Source organism: Lonchura striata, chromosome 1A (genome assembly GCF_050655825.1).
Source record: "Lonchura striata isolate lonStrDom1 chromosome 1A, ASM5065582v1, whole genome shotgun sequence".
Lineage (NCBI taxonomy): Eukaryota > Metazoa > Chordata > Aves > Passeriformes > Estrildidae > Lonchura > Lonchura striata.
Genome location: NC_140741.1, coordinates 35,579,014 through 35,600,869, shown reverse-complemented (window position 1 = coordinate 35,600,869; position 21,856 = coordinate 35,579,014). Strand labels below are relative to the sequence as shown.

General features: G+C 36.2%; 1 protein-coding gene across 13 annotated transcripts in view; it reads right to left on the bottom strand.

Moving 5' to 3' along the window:
* The window catches only part of CADPS2 (calcium dependent secretion activator 2), a 281,026-nt gene that overhangs the window by 10,120 nt on the left and 249,050 nt on the right, over positions 1 to 21,856 (bottom strand). For all 13 annotated transcript variants that reach the window (XM_085568961.1, XM_085568954.1, XM_077783432.2 and 10 more), the window contains 3 exons: positions 20,955 to 21,038; positions 20,809 to 20,841; positions 11,226 to 11,333 (listed from right to left, as the gene is read on the bottom strand). In XM_085568961.1, coding sequence (XP_085425087.1) covers positions 11,226 to 11,333; positions 20,809 to 20,841; positions 20,955 to 21,038 — 225 coding nt within the window. The remainder of the gene's footprint in view (positions 1 to 11,225; positions 11,334 to 20,808; positions 20,842 to 20,954; positions 21,039 to 21,856) is intronic.

Below are 21,856 nucleotides of genomic sequence, written 5' to 3'. Positions count from 1 at the left end.
GCTGCGTCACTTATTTCTGCTGCAATGCTCCTGTGTTCCCTCATGAGCTCCTCCTTTGCTCTGGGCCTCTGACACATTCCTCTTTCACCTCACTGGTGTCTTGCCCTCCTAATGCGTGGCACCATTTATCCAGGAACCTTCCTGGAAACATCTCAGGCTTTCATTCAGCTTCCGTGTTTTGCTTCCTCCTCTGGGCCTGGAACGCTAAGTCACATTTTGAATTTTATCTTAGGAATGTGCAAAAATGTTGACAGCCTAAATTGCAGGTGTACATATGTATCAGGAAAGGAGAGATGTGAAAGGAATCGGACACCACTGTCTGCTTCAGCACTCATATTTCTGATACAAGATTGTGTAAGTTTAGTGATTTGAAATTACAAACTCTGTTTGGGTACCCCTGACACACTTGAAATTTTTCCTACCCTCCCCACCCTCCAACCCCCGTTTATTTTTGTTGTTGTTGTTTTTAATCGGATTTTAGTAGATTTAAGAACTTGCTTCTTGCACTCTACTTGGTGATGCTTCTTTTGCATTTTGTTTTTTTTAAGAACAAATACTTTAGTCTCTAGCCAGTCTCTTTTCTGCCTGTTTGAATGAGGGATTCCCACTGCCACTCCCCAAGCAATCAGGAAAGGAGCTCAACAGAAAAAAGAACCCAAACCTTGATGGAAAGACCTTGTTCAGAAAGACTTTTGACAACAAACAAGTGAACAGTTGTTGGATGGGATATTTTGATGATAAAAGGAAACAAAATTAATTTTCAGAAATCAATAACAAGAAGAAAAGAAAAAACATGGCTCATGTAAAAGCATATTAAGCATCTTTGAAATTCTTGATCAAAAAGAATATCATAGTTCTGAAAAACCAAAGAACATCTAACATATGAAAAGCTTATCTTTTAGAAGGAAAGTATTTTTTTTTATATTTTTGGCTTCTAATTAGAAGATGGCTAGTTGCTATAGAACTGCTGCCAATTCACAAATAAATATACACTTTTAATACAAAATATACAATACTCATATTCCCCTGTATTTCATATTGGTTGTTAAACAGCAATTTACAATATTTATGCTACTTTATAATGTTTGTGACCTTCCTTTTTTTTCTGGCTTCTTCACATATGGCAGATAAGCTGGGAAACTGGAAGTTTGCAAAATTAGCCACATGTAACTTCCTTCCATATCTGGCCATATGTAATGTTACTGTTCTGATTTTAAACAGTAGGTACTAGCATGATGCTTGTGACTGTGAGAGACTAACAGTATAAACAGTTTCTCTGCTCTGGAAACACACTGCATCTGTGAACAAAACTTCCATAGGTTATTCTGGTGCTAAACTCTGTGGAGCAAACACTGTCAGTCTTGCTACACTGTGTTGTGTTGCAATTTGGGTATATCCACAAACATCCTCCAAGGCACAGAACAGGGAACATCACTTGAGTGACCCTGAAATGAAAGCCAGCTTGGATCCTTAAAATAAACAAATTAACATAATGAAAAATGACCAAGTTGTTACTCATTATAACACTTGCCTCTTGCTATCAGACTTTAGTTTCAAAAGCCCTACAAATGCTAAGCAGTCTTCCGAAGTGAATGCCTAACATTACAGAATCATAGAATGGTTTGAGTTGGAAGGGACATTGGAGATAATTCAGTTCCAACCCTCCGGCCATGGGCAGGGATGCCACCCACCAGACCAAGCTGCTCAAGGTCCCATCCAACCTGACCTTCAACACTTTCAGGGATGGGGCATCTCCAACCTCTCTGGGCAACTTGTTCCAATGCCTCACTACCCTCTGAATAAGTACTTTTTTTCTAACATCTAATCTAAACCTACACTCTTTCAGTTTAAAACCACTGTCCCTTGTTGTGTTACCACACACCCCTCTAAAAAGTCTATCTCCCTCCTTTTTCTAAGACTCCTTATGGTACTGGAAGGCTGCTCTAATGTCTCCCTGGAGCCTTCTCTTCTCCAGGCTGAACAGCGCCAGCTCTCCCAGCTGGAGAAGTGCTCCAGCCCTTGAATCATCTTTGTGGCCCTCAGTAAGGCTATAGGTCTGGGTTCACTCTGCCTGTAAGGTATACAATCAAGACACCCATCTCTGCTTTACCCCACTCATACAGAATCCCTGGGGACTTCTCACTCCCGGAGTAGGATATTATCAGAGTGACCACAGGAGACCTCCTATTAGCTGCACTCCTCCCTTAAAGTTAGAATATTCTTCATCTCAGTACCAAAAGCAAGAATGGCTGAAACTGGGTCAGAATCTGTGCTGTAGCTTTTACACTCACATTAGACTTTTTGTCCTAGAACCTTCTACTTAGACTCTCTGTGGAGTGAGGTCAAGTACATATTTTTATTACAGTATTTAAACCATCCTGAGTTCTTCTGAGGGAATATTTACAGGCAGCTCACTTCTTTCCACCTCATCAATCCTGACTCATCCATTTACTCTTTAAGTTATTGCAGTGCCGTGTGATGGAGCTGGATGTAGCTGTGAAGCTGACAGGGAGATGCACACTGCTGCAGCTACTCCTCTCTTACACCACAGCAATTGGATACTACTCTGGGCTTCCCTGATGTGGAGCAGAGGTCCAGCCTCCTACCTCCCTCTTGCTTCTCTCCTCCCCCTTCTCTTTGGCTGAAATATCCTTGGACTGGGCACGTGCCTGGTTTGCTTCTTTCCATCCTGGACCCTGTTGCCATTAACACTTTTTCAGCTATGTAAATTTTACAGCTGGGTGGTTTATTTGAGCTGATTTTTCTCTGAATTATTTTTACTTTTTTTCCTTGCTCTTTAAATGCAGTAAAATGCAAAAGAAAGTCAGTGAAATGTAAATTAAGAAAATATACCTTGAAACACCTGAAAATTATTTAAGGAAAATCATCTCTATATAGTTCAACACTTTTTCACATTTAAATCAGTACTAAAGCTTCCGTTTCCCATGATTGAACCTGTGAAGAAGCTCTTTCCACTGACAAATCTGTGTCAGAGCACCCTGCAGCATCCTTATCTATTCTGGTTTGTAACATAGCAACCTCTTTCTGTTATGCCTGACTCATTATAATAAAACCAGATTATTCTTATGGTTTCTGGCACTATTTTTCTTGTAATGTGATCAACAATGTGGTTGTGTGCCTATTTGTGAAAATTTATGAAGAGTTCTGTTTTACTTTCCTTTTTCAACTAAGCTTGACCCAAATGAAATACAAGTAAAAACATCAAACCTGCAAGTAAGGTTTGAGAAGCCACAAGGTTCTCCTGCTGTTTATATGTGTGTGAATTACAGTACATCAAAAAATCAATATTCCCTAGATGGTGCTTGTGCCTGGCACTTCATGGTGAACAAACAGTAGGTAAGACAATACAAATGGTACAATCCTTATTGATTTCTCTTGACTGTGTAGAATGTGAAAGCTGCAGCCACAGTTAACACTTACTGACAGCCTCATCTGAAGTTTCAGTGCTATTTTGTATTTTTATAGTTGTCCATGCTCAATTGATTCTATTAAGTTGCTAGACACATTTCAAGCCATCTAGGTAAGAAGAAGTGCAGTGCCTGGAATGAGATGCTGCTACTTTATGCCTAGCAGGATAAAAAGGTTAAAGGACTAAATTAAGCCTGGATGTTGGAAGGAGCTCTCTTTGATTAGTTAGAATTGTTATTGTTTTTAGTGAATGGATATTGTGAGTGATGGATAGATCCATATAACTAATAAATGAATAAACAGTATATACCAGAAATGCATATGAGGAAACTGTACTGGAAGCTCCCAGTATTATAGACCCTCCCCAAACAATTAAGCAAAAATCCCTTTTGGTTCTATTTGATTGAAAAACTTCCCTCAGAGAAAAAAAAATTCAGATGGGCATTAAAATAAAGCTTAAAAGTTTAGGATTTTTTTTCTTGTCACTTTTCCTGTTGTGACTTGTAACACCTATTTAAAATTGCCTTTTAAGTGCAATTTATACATTGTTATTTATTTCCTTTCTTAAAAAAGTGAGCATATCACACAAGTCAGGGAATTTAGGGGATAGGGCAGTATAAAGAATTCTGAATATCAGACTATGAGTTTTAGTGCCCTAAAAATAACCTTCTATTTCCCTTTTATACCCAGAGAGCACTTTGAGCAAGGTATCAGAGTAACTATTTCATAGTTTCTTACTTCCCAGCTGGAAAAATTTAATATGATTGAATTGGTATGAAAAAGGTGTCAGACATCCATTCCATGAATACTAAATGCAGACTGGACTATAGGATATGTAATGTCTTGAGAAAATAATTTTTGTATCTTTTTGGGCTGTGTGGTACATAACAAAATAGAAATTCAGGAATGAAGAATGGCATTAAGAATGAAGACGTGAAAGTTTATCATATCAAAATCATATAAAATACAATCATATTATGTCAATGTTTCTCTAGAGAAAATACTATCAGTTGCAGTATAAAACAGCTTACAAAGTGCTGAATATTCTGATCCTGAAGCAGGAAACTCTGAAGCACATGCTTTACTTTAAGTGTGTTGTAGTTGTATTGATTTCAACAGCTTTGCTGCAGCTTTGCTGCAGCCATAGCAGCATAATCAGCACCCTCCAAGAGTGGGCACTAATTTTATCAACATAATCCAGAAAAAAAAAAATCAAAGGAAACTTCTACACTATATGAGAACAGATGGAGGTTACATTTTTCAGATTTCAAATGAATTTTTTTCTTTAATAGAGATTGCTACCTTGAAAAATTAGGCAAGTCTATTTGAAAACATCAGGAATAATTTAGTGAACTTTAAAAAGACTCTGGATTGTAAGTTTGCAAGATGTTGCTTCCAGAAGCAACAGAAGAATTTCCTATATTTGAGCATGTCAACATAACTCACTTTTTCAGTGACACTGCCTACAGTTTTCTTTAAAATTCTTTTACCAAAAAAGCAACAACTGTTTCAAAATGACAAAACAATTCTGTTAGCTCATGAGACAACTACAGAGTGGTTTTCATATCATGAGCTTTCTATTTCCTCCATTAAATAAGAGACATAATTAAAGATGAGTTAAGACTTTGGTGAAAATCTAAAGAGCATCGGCAAATCTGAGCACTGCTCAGCTTTTCAATTGCTTTTCTACTTCTTGGTTCTTTTAAATGGTTTTCTATGGCAGGAACATTTTTCTTAATTAGTCACAGCTAATTACTGTTCTGGCATAGACAAGTAATCAGAAATGTCAGAGCTGCAAGGCTACATCTCCCTAATCCTTTGATAATAATTTAGCCTCCTGGGAGGGCCTCAAGCTGCGGTAAGTAGTGGCTGACAATAAGGCAAAATTAGGTGGGCAGCAGACCATTAGGATAGAAAAATAAAAAGCACTACCAAATCCTGCTGAGCACCATCAGGCAACTAACTACACTGCCAGATGAGGTGCCTGTTTAAGCCTGTGTTGTTAATTAGCTGATTCTACCAGACCTGCCACATATGTCCAGGTGCATCATGCAAAGATGTGTATTTCTGGGCTTGAGCCAAAGGACAATTTTGCACTGTGATCAAATTTCAAGAATCTGAGAAAGAAGCCCACATATTTCTTGAAGATTACTCTGAGTTATCAAAGAAATAAGAAGATCAACAAGCTACAATCCATTTTTGTTGAGTATTTTTTTAAGTAATTAGGCACGGTCCTCTCATGTTTCTCAGAGGTTAATACAAACACAGCTTTTGATTCAAATGTGGCCTTTAACCAAGTAGACCTTCTGTCAAATCACACACTTGTGAATAATTACATAACAACAAAAGTGAAGATTACTTATTAAAATTAGCGTGACAGGAAGTAACTTGAGAATAAGGAAAAAAATCACAATTGAAATTTTCTAGAAAAACACTGTTGAATGCTAAATACTACAAAAATAGTGTTTTTGAGGTAGACATAAACAACACAAGGAGTTGGTACTACTGAAAACTCAGTTAAGTGTTCTCAGCTGTGTAACACCACTATTTGCACATTTTTAAACACTTTTTTTTGTAATAGGTCAGAAACCTATAGAAAATAGGCAATTGAGTAAAGCATTTGGCAAACACAATGAATGGCAAACAGAAATTAGTCAGATGAGTACTTCATATTTCCCTTTAGCCATTGAGCAGAGCACATATCATAAAAACCTTTGAAGAATAATTAAGACCTCAAATAATTTCAAGTACATCATTGAACTTGAATTGTCCATCCCTGCTACTAATGGAAAATTAAAATAATGGTTGGGATATGGGAACACCACTAGCATTTAGTAAATATTCCTGACAAAATACAAGCAGTTTTTCAACAGAACAAGAATATCACATTACATCTGAACCTTTGAAATACAAAAGCCAAAACCAGCTATGTTAATCTGGAGTGTTTAAGCTTTTAAACTGCTTACAAAGACGTTCAGTCTTTCTGTACTCCAAAGACAGTTGTATGAGTTCCCTCCCACAACTCTTACACAGCCTGTTGCATTGCTACCACGCACGAGGCCACAGCCTCCAGGAAGTCCTCCCACATGGGCAGTCCCTGCAAAGTCAGCAGGAATACTGCATCACTTCACACCAGCTTAGCACCCTGAGGAGATGGGCAACATCTGCTCACAGGTGCCATCTTGTACAAGATAACTATTGGCACCACTTTGCCAATGCTCACCTTTCCAGGATGTGCACTCTGGCTATTTTACGTGTTTATGGTACACCTGGGGAGAGGTTTCCCAGAAACGACAGCCTAAAATATTGGAAACCCTTTCAGTTGTATCCATGGTTGAACACTGATACATTAAAGCTGTTCTCTGATACCATTCTTTATTTCTCAGTGCAGCAATCACTTATTGCATAAAGATTTCACTGCACATATAGTCTTCATAAAACTGTAATCATACATCTGTTTACACCATAAGTTTTCCACAACAGACACAAATATAACACTCAATGGCAAATACACCAAGAAGGAATCTGAAGCAAAAATGTCTGGAATGATTTTTTTAAAATATCCATACTTCACATGCAAATCACAGGTAAAAGAAAGCAAGAATCTACCCAGGTGGCACTTAGGAACTAGACATTACTACAGAAAGTAAGTATTGCATTGATATTTTAACAGAGCTGTATGCAAAATTTAAAAAATGCTTTTCCAAGAGGTTTGTCAACAAAATAGAATTTTGTTTAAAGGAAATAGCTTTTAGTTTACAAGTCTGATGTATTTTAAAATGCTCAGGAGTTCATAATTTATTAGTCCCATCTTAAAAATTCTAGTAGAAACATTAATCTAAGACCAGCCAATGGAAATAACCTGTCATGTTTATAGACACAGCACTTATTAAAGTTAATGGTAAAAGGCCCATTGATTTTGTAAGGGTAGAACCAGATCACACGGGAATTTCATAGTTGGGTATTTTTAAAATCTGATAATTTTGTGATCAGTTACACAGCACTGTTTTTTGATAGGTAGCACAGATGCTCTTCCATTTCAATCCATGAAATGGATTGTCTTTATAAATAAGAGAGGCATTAATAATAATTAGTAATATTCTCTATTTATTCTAGGTTTGTGTAATTATATTCTAAATATTTAATTTCTCCATTCACCAACTTGATTTACTGTCTTTTCTGAAAACAAGTATTTTAAAATTTATTTACAAAAAAATAAAACTAAAGTAATGCACATTTTCTAAAACATTAACCCAGAGCTACTGCAGAGCTTAATCATATGCAATAGATTATAAACATTTCAAGTGCTCTTTAAGAAATGTGATGTTAAAAACAAATAAACACTACTCTCCATTCTTCTTGTGCCCTCAACTATAAGCTGTTACTGCATGAGAGTAGGAGATAAATGTCCTGAATCCCTGTGACAGAGGGAATTTGACAAGCAAAATTCTCACCTGATTTTAGGAAGATCATTTCCATACTGCCAAGGAAGGCAAAAATACCCATGTCTTTGATAAACTGACCAAGTGAAAAATCATTGTGACTTCAAACCTGGTGAGCAGTTTTGAGAACAGGAACGCTGCACACTGACCTGGGAGAGACCACTGCTACCAGAAGCACCTGGTCATATTACTCTGCCTGCTGTATATAGTCCTTCTGGAGGAGGTAATAATGAAATGTATCCTGAAGCTGAGTTTTTCAGTAGAAAGGAAGGAAAAAAAAATCCACCTTGGTTCTCCTGCCTGATCAGCAGATGTAGCGAAGCACAAGATTTAAATGATTTTAAAATGGTGCAGAAAAACCTACCAGCCCAGTCTTTTTTCAAAGTTACAGGAGACTTGAACCTCTTTCATATTTAAGGGATCATATCACAAGCTGAAGTTCCATTCTCCTTATTTTCATGTTTTTGTATAGCAGGGCACTGCTTTTATAACCTAACACTGCCATAAAACACCACATATTTATTTGTCTTTGCTCCAGTTTGAAATTTCTCAGGTAGATTAAAAACGTTATAACTCCTAGCTTTAACATATCGTGACTCACTGGCAGGCATTTGTACTTGTATCAATAGTATACTTAAATTTAAATAATCTATGTTATGCACATAACTCATCTGATAGACATGCTGTTCACTTGGTCACCATAATAGCTACTAGCATATAGTAGCTCTGGATCAAGTCAGTAATATCTGGACATAAATAGTTTGCAATTATACATTTTTGTGGGGTCAAAATAGTGTCTCAGGCCTGATCTTATCTATATTTATAATTAAGACCTCTAGCACACAGAAAAGTCAGGTTTTTTGTTATTCTGTAGAAAGCATTTCCCTGGCTGGAGCACAGGAAAGTACTTTTCCTCTTTCACTATGCTGATGATTACTTAGCTGATACTAATTCAATGTGTTTTAAGAGGAAAGCAACTGTGATCTACAGCTCTATCCGGTCCAGTGGCTTTACATAAAAAAGTGAATATATTTTATTCTTTCTACTGAAATATAACTTGATAGATTTGAATTTATAAAAAGAGTACCTAGGTTTTTCTAAAGCAATAATTTAAAATAACTGTTCAAAAGTAAGTTCCAAAATCTTGCTCAGTCATAATGTTCTAAATTTGAATTAATGTCAGGAAAGGCAAATTAACAGAGTGAGATGACTTTGTTTTACATTTCTGCATGCTATGAGCTTCCATATTTGTTAATGCTTTTTTAGTTCTGCATCTGTCCAATCAATAAGATCTCCCAGTGTGATGTGACATAGAAATGTGATACCAGCATGTAGAAAGAAAAATAGACACAAATAGATATCTGATACAAAAAAATACACAATATGTATATAGTTTTTCTTTTCTTACAGATACAAGCATTGGTCACAGCAGCATTCAATGTATACTACTGAGTAAAAGGGGACAGAAATGGGTTTGCAAACTCAAAGGCAAGTGTTGTATCAGAACTTGTGTCCATACAGGAGATGTTTTCTTGTGCTGAAAAGCTTAATTGCTGAAATAAAATTCAGGAGAGGTTCTGAACCCATGTTAAAGCCCCACCGAAGCCCTGCCCCTGTGTTAGTGCTAAGCTAAAATCCTGCCAGGAACTGTGCTGGTGACTTAACGGCTTGGAGGATCCCTTGACAAGTTCTCAGGCCATGCCCCAGGCCTTGGCCAGTGCCCCATGTTGACAGTCTGAAAATCAGTCCCATCCCACTACGTCAAGAAAGTCAATGTGCTCTCTCCAGTGAGAGTTGGACTGTGCCTTAGGCAGATATTTTTATTAACATTCAGGAAATGACAACATAAGCAAAAATAACTCCAAAGAAAAACAAAAAAATAGAAACTTGAAAATGAAACATATGCTTGCAGATTCATTGCAAAAGCAAACTGAAGCAGAAGTTGCTAATATGGTTTTAGTACTTTGTGAAGGTGCCAGCTGGATGGATGATAATTTTTCTACCCCTGCAGGGCATCAAAGCTTTTATAAAATCATTCTTTTCACACATATTAGCACTTAGCTTATTAAAACAGATGATACTTTTTTTTTTTTTTTTGTTTTGTAAAGATGCTGGGAGTGTCTGGAAATATAAAATCTGAGAGTTAAGTCTTATTTTGACCACCCAGCCTAACAAACAACAAACACTGACATGACATACCATGGCTGAGAGTCTATGTTATGGGACCTTCTGTGACTGCCACAACTGTAGTGTCACAGTAAAGGCTGTGAATTGCTGTTATGAAAACATTTGCTGTAACTTGCATAATTAAATTAAACTGCCAGAAAAAGCTTTCTAAAATACTTAGGAGATGACACAAATAAATACATTTCAAAGTGTATATTACATTCCAGAATTAGTTTTGTAATAAATTCCATTTCTCAGTGCTGGAGATGACTTCTTTTCCTTTTCAAATTCCTATGTAATTGTGACAGGGATAATTGTCATGTAAACTGATCCCACCTTATAGTAAAATAGCTTTTATTTTACATATATTTTACAAGTATAGTGCTTTAAATTTATACAGAAGGTACTATTTCAGCTGCCTACAGCTTCTCCTTCAGCTACTTAAGGACATACTAGACATAAATTAGTAGTCAGAACTTGAATTAACTGAAATGTGATCATTTCTAACAAAATTATGAGGAATCAGGGCAAAAGAATGAATGGAAGAAGGCTGCAGAAGTTATTATCAAAGCTGAGGAAAATTATTGCATACACCTTGAGGATGAGGACTACTCTGAACTTGCAGAAGTCAGATTAGAAATTTGGAAATGAGTTTGAAAATTCAATAAATGTTTATAAAAATCAACTTTAAGAAATTAGAAGTCTAAAACTGGAAATCCATAAAACAAAATTCTAAAAGTCATTCCACAGAAATACCAGCCAAACCCACAGATGTACCTGGCATCTGTATACTCTTTCTGAATACAAGCAGGCAGTGGTATATGTAGAAGTTCTTAATTTAGTGAAATTTGGTCTACAATTGAATCCACAAACTACACCAATCCAATCCTCTCCATTAACAAACTAAAAATCAAAAGATGGAATATAATTGGACTACTCACAGTGGAAAAACTACTTGTTCAAATAATAACATTCTACCAATTTTGTCTTCTAGCACTTAAAAGTTTCACACGGAAAATATCTAAAGAAAGCCCACACTTGACAGCTGAAGCTTGTAAATAATGAACAAAAGAAAAAATTATCAACAGAGAAGAGTATCTAAACAGCTTGCTGAACACCATCAAAGTCCAGCTTTTCCCTTCTGATGTAGCAGTGATACCAGCAAACTTTGCAAGGCTAGTTACTTACATCAAATAACTTCTCTATGTACATTTCTTCATTGACCTTTTCTCGAAGGATATCCTGGTTTTGCCGAACAAACATAATGTAGGTGTCTGCTAGATCCATTCCTGGTTTCTGTGAAGAAAACAAGTGAGGAGAGAAAGTAATGCGAATGGAAAGGCAAACTTTTCAACAACTGAGACTTAAAAGAAATTAAGCATAATGAAAAAAAAAAGTTACAATATTCATACATGTACAAACTGTATTAACAAAACCTGCTGTGAATTCTGGGTTAGTTAACATGTTCAGGTTTCACTACCAATGTTGTTCTACATGTTTTAATTTATGGAAGCTCTGAATCATAAATCTACATTGCCATATGCTGTTGAATCAAGTCTTGGCTCTGGCAACATCAATGCCAAAATCGGACATCTTCTGCTGTTTTGATAGTGAGGCTTTCCATGGATAGCCACTTCAGCCCAAGTGTGGAGATCCAAATCCTGCTACCACATTCAGAAAATACTTAAAAAAGCATTCAGTTCCTTTTTCACTACCTAAGATTTCCTCTAATTGACTTCCAGTGTACATCTGAATTTTGTGTTTGATGTTAGCTCCAACTAACTGCAATTCAAACTAAGCTCAAGCACATCCCTGAGAGCAATGGCATAAAAAGACAGTTTTGAGTGTAGTTCTGTACACTTATATTTTGTAAACTGTTGCACTGGTGCAGTCAGCCCAGAGGATGGCTAGGGGAGGAGAAAGGACCAAAATTTTTCCCTTCCCATATGTTCTGTATGAATAGCAGAGCAGGCATAATCTTTATACCACACCCCCTAGGACTTACTGTATGTGGTACTACATCTGTATAGGCACAGTGGTGGCTGAAACTGCTCTCTCCTCTGAATCACTCCAGAATCCAGCTGTGATTTCTGCATCTCTGTAGTCATGAAAAGTTGTTCCACAATAACACTCCTAACAGCCTGCAACTTGCCCTTTACTGGCAGCATATGCAGAGCTGCTAAGGAGTTACTTTTTTCTAACAGGAAACAAGATTGCACACAGGCACTATGGGAAGTCTCCCTCTATGTGAGCAAGCTTGTAAAAGTATTACTTACTCCCAAACAATAGTTTATCATGTTCCTGGCATGCAAAAGAATGCTAATTTTATAATACTTCATAGTATTAGTTTTATAGTATTATAGTATATAGTATAGTATAATAGTTTTAACATTTATAGAGGATCCATACAGAATAATTAATAGTTCTAAGGAAGGAGGACAAAAACAGTTATACCCAGCCCCTGAATTCCCAAGCATAAGACATGTCTATTTCTCAGAAACTGTTACTGTCTGAAAATAGGATATGAACAATACAGTAAAATATTTAGCATATATTTAAAGCCTGTCTGCATGAAAATGCTCATATAGTTAAAATATTCCATATTAAAGCTTCCTTTCAAGTCTGCAAGTGAATATTTAACTTTAAGTTTTTCTTATTTCTTATTATCTTTTATGTAATATTATGTAATTTTTATGAACAGGTCTAAGTACAAGAGGGAAGGAGAGGTGCAACATGTCCATACTACAACTTGTCCAGAAACTGCTGTCATCCTACTACAGTAACAGGATGACAGCATTCTTTCCTCAAAGCTGCAGTGACCGAAACCTCCTGGCTTATGAGGTTCAACCTTTTTCACGCTGAATCTACCACCAACATATAGAGGAATATGTTAAAAAAATTTTTTTTTTGCTTTTTCATTTATACATGTACATATACGACAGTTTCATTTTTTAAAAGTAACCATTAAATGTGGACTGATGGCCAGCTTTCATGCTTGTAGCATCTCCAAAACTCAGAGTGAAAAACTCTGAAATATCTCCTACATTTGGATTGGTCATTCCAGAGGAAATGAAAGCTCATTGCAAACTCATCCCATCTATATATGCTTAGATGAAACTCTTAAGAGAAACGCAGGACCATTGATATTTATATCTGCATCACACACCTAAACCCTAAGCATAGATTAAAAAATCTAAGACTTCAATAGACAAAACATTTTCTATTGTAAAACCTGATTGACAGAAATCAATAGATCTCCTTAATAAAAAAGCACCTTCACTAAAATGTGATAGAAATGCTTAAGACAAATCACAAAGTGACGGAGGCAGATTTAAAACAGAAAACTCCATATTTTACCTTAGCATACTCATTTGTGATGGCACAAGAGAATACAACCAGTGTTGAAACTTTATGAACTTTCTAAAACCTGATACAGAATTTATAGAAATTGGACCAGAGTTAACTTGGAGGAATAATGGAAAAGTATTTTGAAATATTTTTGAAATATTAGAGTATTTTGAAATCTCCAAAGATGGGTGAAGGAGATAATCTAGTAAATGAAAGGCTGATTATAGTTCTTGAAGACTACATTCAAGTGTATATTCAAGTGGAAGATACATTAATCTTCCACTGAATTCTAAAACCTAGCGGTTCTGCAATTAATACAATATTTTCTTTTACTAAGTTCAATAAAAAATGTTCATCTTCCAGACAGCCAAAGCAAGAAAAGTAACATTTCCCATCAGCATTAACTCCCTTATCTTTGAGATGTTTACCTAGTCTTGAATATGTGACATATGGGAATTTCACACCTAGTGAATATATTTTCATGTAGCTTGTGGCACAGGAGTGTAATCATTAAAAGAATATACACAAGTAAGAGTAACTGCAACAGCTGGTGACATTTACCAATTAGAATTACAGTTCTTTTAAACACTTCATCCTTCTTAATGTGTGCAGGATAATTATCTTTGAAATTGCTGTGGGAAAAAAAATTAATTTTCCTTTTAAACAGTGTCTGACTACAGTAGAAGTAAGTCTGAGTAAGGCAGATTATCAACATTCTAAAGTATGCCTGTTTTAAACCTCACCAAAATCACTGAAGGTTAATAATCTTTGCTCATGGTGGGCAAAGTACACATTAAACACTGAATGAACTAACAGTACATAAAATTTTTTGTTATCTCTTCATATTGCATACATTGAATTTATTTGTTTTCTTCAAATATGGGGAAAAAGAAAACTATTATAAGCATCAAAATAGCTTTAATGCTGTATATTTAATGTTTTAACTTTTTATAGGGATTATGAAATATTTGGAAACATCTGATAACACTATTCACTACTGATCTGTTTTAAATTATTAAGCATTAATAAAAAACCCAAATTAATACAGAATTAAACAAACAAACAACAATTAAGGAGTTTCATGTACCTTAGAAAACAAATAGAAACTGAGATATATTTTAAATAACAGTCACAGGGGGCATTTAATTGAAAAGACTAAAGCATTCCAGTCTCCACAGCCATACTCAATAATAAAAAAAAATCTTCTCAGAATCTCTGGCAGAACATCTGCTGAAGTTAACGAGAGTTATTTGCACATCTTCTGGAGAAAAGTTTAACCTGGTATGTTATCCAGGTAAGTATAAAAAAAAATATTATCTGAAAGTTTCCCCAAGAAAAAAGGTGGTTTTTTAATGATAGATAGAAAGTTATTGTAAGTTTGTTTTATTCAGAACAGCAGACAAGCTGTTTTGCCTATCTGAAAATGAAAGAGAACCAGACAAAGAGATGAATAGAGAAACTGGAAACACAAAGACATCAAATAAAATACCAGGAAATTAAGAGTTGTAAATAGGGTTACTTTGTCGCTGGTTACACAAGTAACTGAATACACTGGCGAGTGAATGAGTTTAAACAAGGGTGTAGGCTTCAGCACATTCTTTTTTAGGGTTAATCACTAGTTAACCTGGCAAGATGAACATGCTGTTTGGGGGAAAAAAAATTAAAAATCCTTGTTAATTATATACTGCAAGTGCTCTTATTTCCTGCTGCTGCACCTAATCCCACAGGTGCAGGTTATCTCCTGCTATTCACTGGTAGGTGGGTCCTGACTGCCAGGCACTTTTTCACAGCAATAAATTCAGATAAAGAAAAAACAGCCTTATTTTCCTCATTTGAACACAAAAACAGTATCATAGTGTTTATTTAACATGGAGGCAAATGTTAAAATACATTATTTGTTTCTAAGATATTGTAGAAGCTGTAGTTATGATTGACGTGCGTGGCTCCCACTGGCAATATTTGCCCGAAGCACCTAGTGAAAAGTAATGCTGCATTGCCTTGATTTCCAGGGTTTCAAATATTTTGCTGCTGAAAGATTGCAGTAGGTTTAATGCTGCACTGATATTAGGCATTTTCCTACAGGAGAGGTACACCTAAATTTCTGAACAGCATTTTGCAATGCAACAGTTTGGCAGAAATCTCAGTGAAAATCATGTACATTTTTAATACTTGAGTGATGTTTATTCTCACTTTGCCATTTGTCAGAGAACATTTCTTAGCATCAGAGAGTATTAAATGAACTTATATTACCAAAAAACAAGAAACAGCCTCAACCCACCACACTGATTTTACTGAGTTGCTTTCCTGCCAAGGCATTAATGTTTCAAAGATGAGAACAGATGCTAGAAACTAACTATACAATAACAAAATCCATCCATTTTTGTGTTTGCCCTCCTCTCCACCTCCTTCCCCTCCCCTGAATCCTAGAGGGAGTCATTTTAAATACAGCATGGTTGTAACAATGCAATGAAAAGGAGAGATGAGCTGGAGGGGGCTATTGTGAGGAACACAGGAGCTCAGTGTTCAGTGTCCACCACAAAATGAAAGAGCATTTTGGAAAATTTCACTGCTTGAAAGTTCTTCTGTAAATACTGCAAGGCTCATCATTGGGCTATGGAATTACAAAATTAAAATATAATTAAAATACTTTTGGAATAAAAACTACTTGTATCCATGGCTAGATCACCATCACCACAATTTCTTAGAAAATTAAATACATAAGCCAGGAAGGAAGGTGCACCATATGCATAATGAGTCAATTATAAAGGTAACATTTTAATTTCACGTGGTTATAGAAGAAATTGTTTTGTTTAAATGAAAAAATGAAATGCATTTTCTCTCTCTTGGAAACATCTTCTTTAAAAGAAACTTTGGCAAAAAGGAAATGTGTCTACTTTGAGAAGTCTCATGGAAAATTTAAACTGATTCTACAAGCATTTACACAAACACCTTTTCATGTACATATAGTTTAATTGCATTCATGGGGAAACATAGCCATGCAAATGTCTGCACCAGGATTTTGATTCTTAGTGCAAAAGGTCTTGAAACCACTAAAGCCCCTATGACAAAATTTGGTATTAAAATATGCTCTTTTTCCTCCATAACATTATATTTTACTATGCTACATTAGCATTCCTACTGATTCATAGTCGTTCTTCTGATTGCCAGTATCTCAAAAATACTGCTGACTTAAAACAGATGCTGCAGGGCTTTCCCTACAATTCTACAATAGCTTGTTTTCACAGATTGGAAAACAGAAGGGCCAGTTCTCAGGTCTGGGTATACAGAGGAGGAGGAAGCCAGGAGAAGCCCCAAGTGTAAGGATAATACCCCTTCTGTGGTCTTTTTTTAAAAAGAGAATTCTAAAAGAAAATCCAGCTTAAAAATTACTAGTATTGTATGGCCACACCTGAATAAACACTTATTTCCCCCAAAACGTTTTTTGCTTCTTAAAATCAGTTAAATGAGGCCATGCAGTACAAGTGTGCTATCTGAAAATGAAGGTATCTGCCTGGTAGGAGGCAGAGTTCCTTCTTTGGCCTCTACAAGACCCCATAAGTCAAATGCTGGCACATGTGTGAGGCCCCTTTTCATACCTTTGATCCCCACATAAAGGCAAGAGTGGAGCGAGGGGGCTGGCATTGTGCGAGCTGTGCACTGCTGTCAGCCCTGGCTCCTTCAAACGGCCTCTCTGCACTTGCTATGACAGGTGGCCCACACGAAGAGAGGGAGGATTAGGTTCCTTCTGTGCCCTCTAAGTAACTGGCATAGATTACTGGCTCCTACAAAGGGATTTAAACATACCTTTCTGAACAAAAAGCAGTATATACATGAGCATGTAACTGGATGCTCAATTTGTATGAGTAATTGGTCTGGTTGTATTTGTCAATGCAGCAAATGTGTGTAGAAATGACCAGCCAAAGACACAATTATTTGTATGCAAAACTGACTTACATGATGAGAAATTGAACACAATGAAATAATCTACATGATTAAGGAATAGTAATCATTTGAGATTAACAACATACTTTTTTAACCTCAATTTTACTGCATTCTTTCCCTATTCTCATTAATTAACTGGCTTTGTGAATGGAATATTTAAAAAAAGGAAAAATGTTACTTATACATCTCCTGTGGATTGCTAGGACTTAAAGTGACACTAACAAAGGATTATAGTGGATTTAGATGAGTTCTGTATTCAAATCAGCTTCTGCATTCCCAGTTATCAAAACATAGCATTAAAAAGAGAACCAATGTCATCCTTAATGCACTACTTGTGACATTTATGTTATTTTCCTCCAAACATTTGGTTTCTTCCACCTGCACAGCAGCCACATTTTTTTCCACTGCAGAGCCTTGTACACTGCAACAATTACCAATTAAGGTGAGTGTAACAGCAACTAGACTTTTTTCATTATTATTTTTAGGAAACCACAAGACATCATTGTTATTCTTCCTAGTCTGGGTAATTTTACACTACTGCTACTATTTCTGTTGGGGTTTCAATTACCAAAACATACATAGAGTCCATACAACCCTCTATGCATAGCTGGGGAAAGCAGCGAGAGCTCCTTGGCACTGCATATGTCCCACTTCTTAAAGGGCATTCTGAAAAATTGAGGCTTATGTTGCATGTTTTCTTAAACAGTTAAAAAACCAACAAAACCACTTTTTTTGGCTTCACTGGATGTAATTCATCATAATTCTTTAGCAAGAGTAATGAATAGAGAGGTAGACAGCAAGGGTAGGTAGCATTTTTACTAACCTATCTGCCAAATGAACCACAAATCTGTGTCTATCTTTCCCACCATGGTCCTGAGAAATTGAGGGATGCTGTCCCAGGAGTGTGCATCTTCATGTCCAACTATTTATGGTCTAAACCCTCTTTCAATATTAACAGAATTAACCTTTTCTTCAAAATGACTAAAAATAATCTCGGAATGCCTTCCTTTTGAAAAATATACTATTTTTATTTACTTTTATTTAACTTTTTTATCCCCTTTACCTCTTATCCTCCATCTAAAACACTTTGCTCAGTACTACCTTCATTGTCTTCTAACATATTTTTTGCCTATTTAGATTCTTTTTATTTCACTACAAAACAGCATATTTTTCACTGTTTGCCAAATCCTGGTAGTCACAGATGAAAAACGGTCACCCCCTCAAACCCCCTGTTCCCCCAGCCCCCCTGCCATCTCCCCTGGATGCCCCAAGTGATCTCAGATGGAGGTGGGGCACAGGGGCAGAATGCCATTGTCTAACACATGCAAGTCTGCACAAATTTGCAACTACATTAAAAAAAAAAAAAAAAAAAGGCTGACTGTAGTAAATTAAAGTAACATTCACACATGCAGCTATAAGGTAAGGAAGGACAAGAAGAAATTTTACAACATATTAGGTCAAAATAATACCATCAGGCATTTAATTAGCTTCAGTGAAGGCTAGGTCACTGTCACACTACCAAGAACTCAATGTGCATTCCTCCCTGTGTGCTGCCCCTCTCTCCACTTCTCACTGCAGCTGTGAGCTCAGGTGATGACCTTGTGATGTGACGACTTTCAGCCTCCTCTTACAGCTGGAATTTTTTGCTTTGACATCTGGTGATTTTAGGCCCTATTCAGACTGGACAGCTGCTGTCTGTTGTGTTGTGGCTCTTGGCCTCAACTGCATCTTCACAACAAAAGAATGTAAAGAAGCAAAACCACCCCCAGCTTACGAAAATCTTTCAATCCAGGTAAAAAGATCTCCAGAGTTTGATAATCTTTGTCTGGTCAGATCCACAGCTTCCCTGAAGCACAGTTTACATTTGTAGTTTACAGCTGTGGAACTACAGTCCAGTTTAAATGCTCTGCTGTGGGAAAGGTGTATGAGAAAGCTGGAAAGGGAAGACATTGTAATAATGCAAGGATCTTGATAGCCTGTCAATAATCTGGTCCTTTCTTCAAGCCAAGCACCACCATTCAGTGGATGTGAGAAGGGCAGTGGGGCTCCAGAAACCATCTCCCTGCTCGCTTCCTCTTTCTCTGGAACATTAAGCACATCCCCATGTGGCCTGATTTACAGTATTCCCCAGAGCTTGTGGCAAAATTATTTTTCAGTCTCATTTTTATTGTGAACTTCAACATTAGTGTATCCAGGCCAATGGTAAAAGACTTTGATGACTCCTCCTCATAGATATGTAATTTGGAGAGTTTTCCATATTACCTGAAAGAAGCCAATAAATTTCTAGTTTGTCAGCTCATTTTTTCTTTAGGCCTATGGGTCTTAGGTGCCTCAACAAGGACCTTTTGTTGCAGCTACACAGCACAATATATTAACAAAAGGTAAACTAAATTAACTGGATTTTATATGAGGTCATTCCTTTGAATGAAAGACAGCCTACTTTTTTCTTTTTTATAAAACAAAAGAGCACTTACAAATGTTAAAAACAACTCAGGCAAAAAAAATAAGAACAAAGCCTGAAAACATCATGTGAAAACAACAGAAATGTTATAATTTATCTTATGAATAAAACAAACATAAAGACAGCAAAATAACAAATTCCAGAAAGAGAAATTTTTCCTTTTATTTAACATGCACTGATTGAAAAAAAATTAATTTAGGCTTGCATTTTTCAGGACATAACTCCTGAAGGTTTTACTGGCCACCACACAGTTTAGCATATCTGGCATTCATCTATATTTTAATCTAATATTTTTCATTTGCATAATAATTGTCACTTATGTAATAACTGTAGTCTTTTTTTGCTGTGCTTGGAAAACAAGATTTTTTTAGAACTGCATTAAAAAGGGATGAGAATGCAGACTAATGAGAGAACAAGTGATATTGACAGTGAAAATTACAGTATTACATAACTTTGCTTATTTAAATAAAAGATATTCTACTCTCATGCTCTAATAAAAATATTTTAACTGCTGAATTTTGCCTTTATGTATAAAAAGCTCCAACAGTTTCCCCTTTATTTTTACTTATAGCAAACAAACCAATTGCACAACCAATGGTTAATCAAATAGGGACTACGCAAGCAAGGGGTTAAATAAGCAGACCTGAGTCCTGAAGTAAGAAATCAAGAAATAATGGGTATTCAAGTATGATGCTTTTACTTGTTGCTTATACTACACATTTGAACAATTTGTCCCCTCAAAAGAATATCTAAGTTACAATCCTCACTCTTCCACAACTGAAAAAGTGCATTGAGAATAACCTTTCCACAGTTTGCTTTGAGAGTTACTTATTGCACAAGGGAAATGAAACATCCTCTCAGGGTTGTAGTGGCTGTTTAAATACTCTATGTAGAGCTGTAATGGATCTCTGTAGGAAAGCAAAATGTCAACAATAAAAAATGTGAGCTAAAGCACCCCCCCCACCCCCCCACCCCCCAATTTCTGTGTTATTATAAATAAATCAAATGTGTTATACTTACTGGAACATCAACATATTTGGCAGCTGCTTTTACCTTTAAAAATTAAGCATAAAACACACAGTAAGTACTTATTACTAAAAATTGCACACATTTTCAGAATTATGCACAGAAAGAAGAACAGAACCTTTGAGAATCCAAACACTTACAGTGAATGAAACTAATGATGAGAAGAAAGTACCTTCATCATATCTTGACAATTTAGACAGCACACCATCTAACACTGAAACAACCTGGAGAAAAAAAGCACAGAGAAGAATCTAAATGCACAGGGTGAAAATAAATATTTGGAATGACAGTGTGGATTTCTCTTCCTCATATTTGTCTTAATCAGCAGGGCAACATGAACTGTAAATCTGACCACTTTCTCCACCTCAGCAAGTGCTGAAATCAAAGATAACCTTTTTGCAGCTTCACTTATTGATCAAAACAGATGGAAAGTGCTGAATTACTGCAGAAATAGAAACCCAACCCAAACTGTCTCCTGAGGCAGGCCTGCTTCAAACACAACACTGCTGCCTCTAGAACGCAGCTGAATATCACAGTGTGTGCAGCCAGCATGTGTTTTGGGTAGAAATCACATGTTATTTTCTAGGACCACAGTTTCAAAGATGACGGAGCACAATTGCTAAAAGTGGTGATTGTGATACCACGTTTCTTTTATTTTTGCTGTTAAACAGAAAACCAGCTCTGATTTCACCTCAAAGTGTAATAGCACAGGTTTTCTGTCAGCAGCATGAGCTCTTGAGCTGCTACTCCATGGCCAAGAAGGAAGCAAGAAAATATATGCCAAAGTCTCTGGTATTATGTGGTTTCTCTCCCCTGGACTTCCACCTGCTATTGTCTGAGTAGTGTGACTCCTCAGTAAGAGGTATGAATAGGTGTTTTTGACAAAATTTTGTTTTGACAAAAAAATAATCTTATTAGTTGCACTAATTACAGCTTTAATGTTTAAACTCCCCCAAATTTGCCTTAAAGCAAACAAATTCCCTTTTCACATCCCTCTGTAATGTTTTGTTGCTCAAGTAATTCACAGTATATAACATAAAAT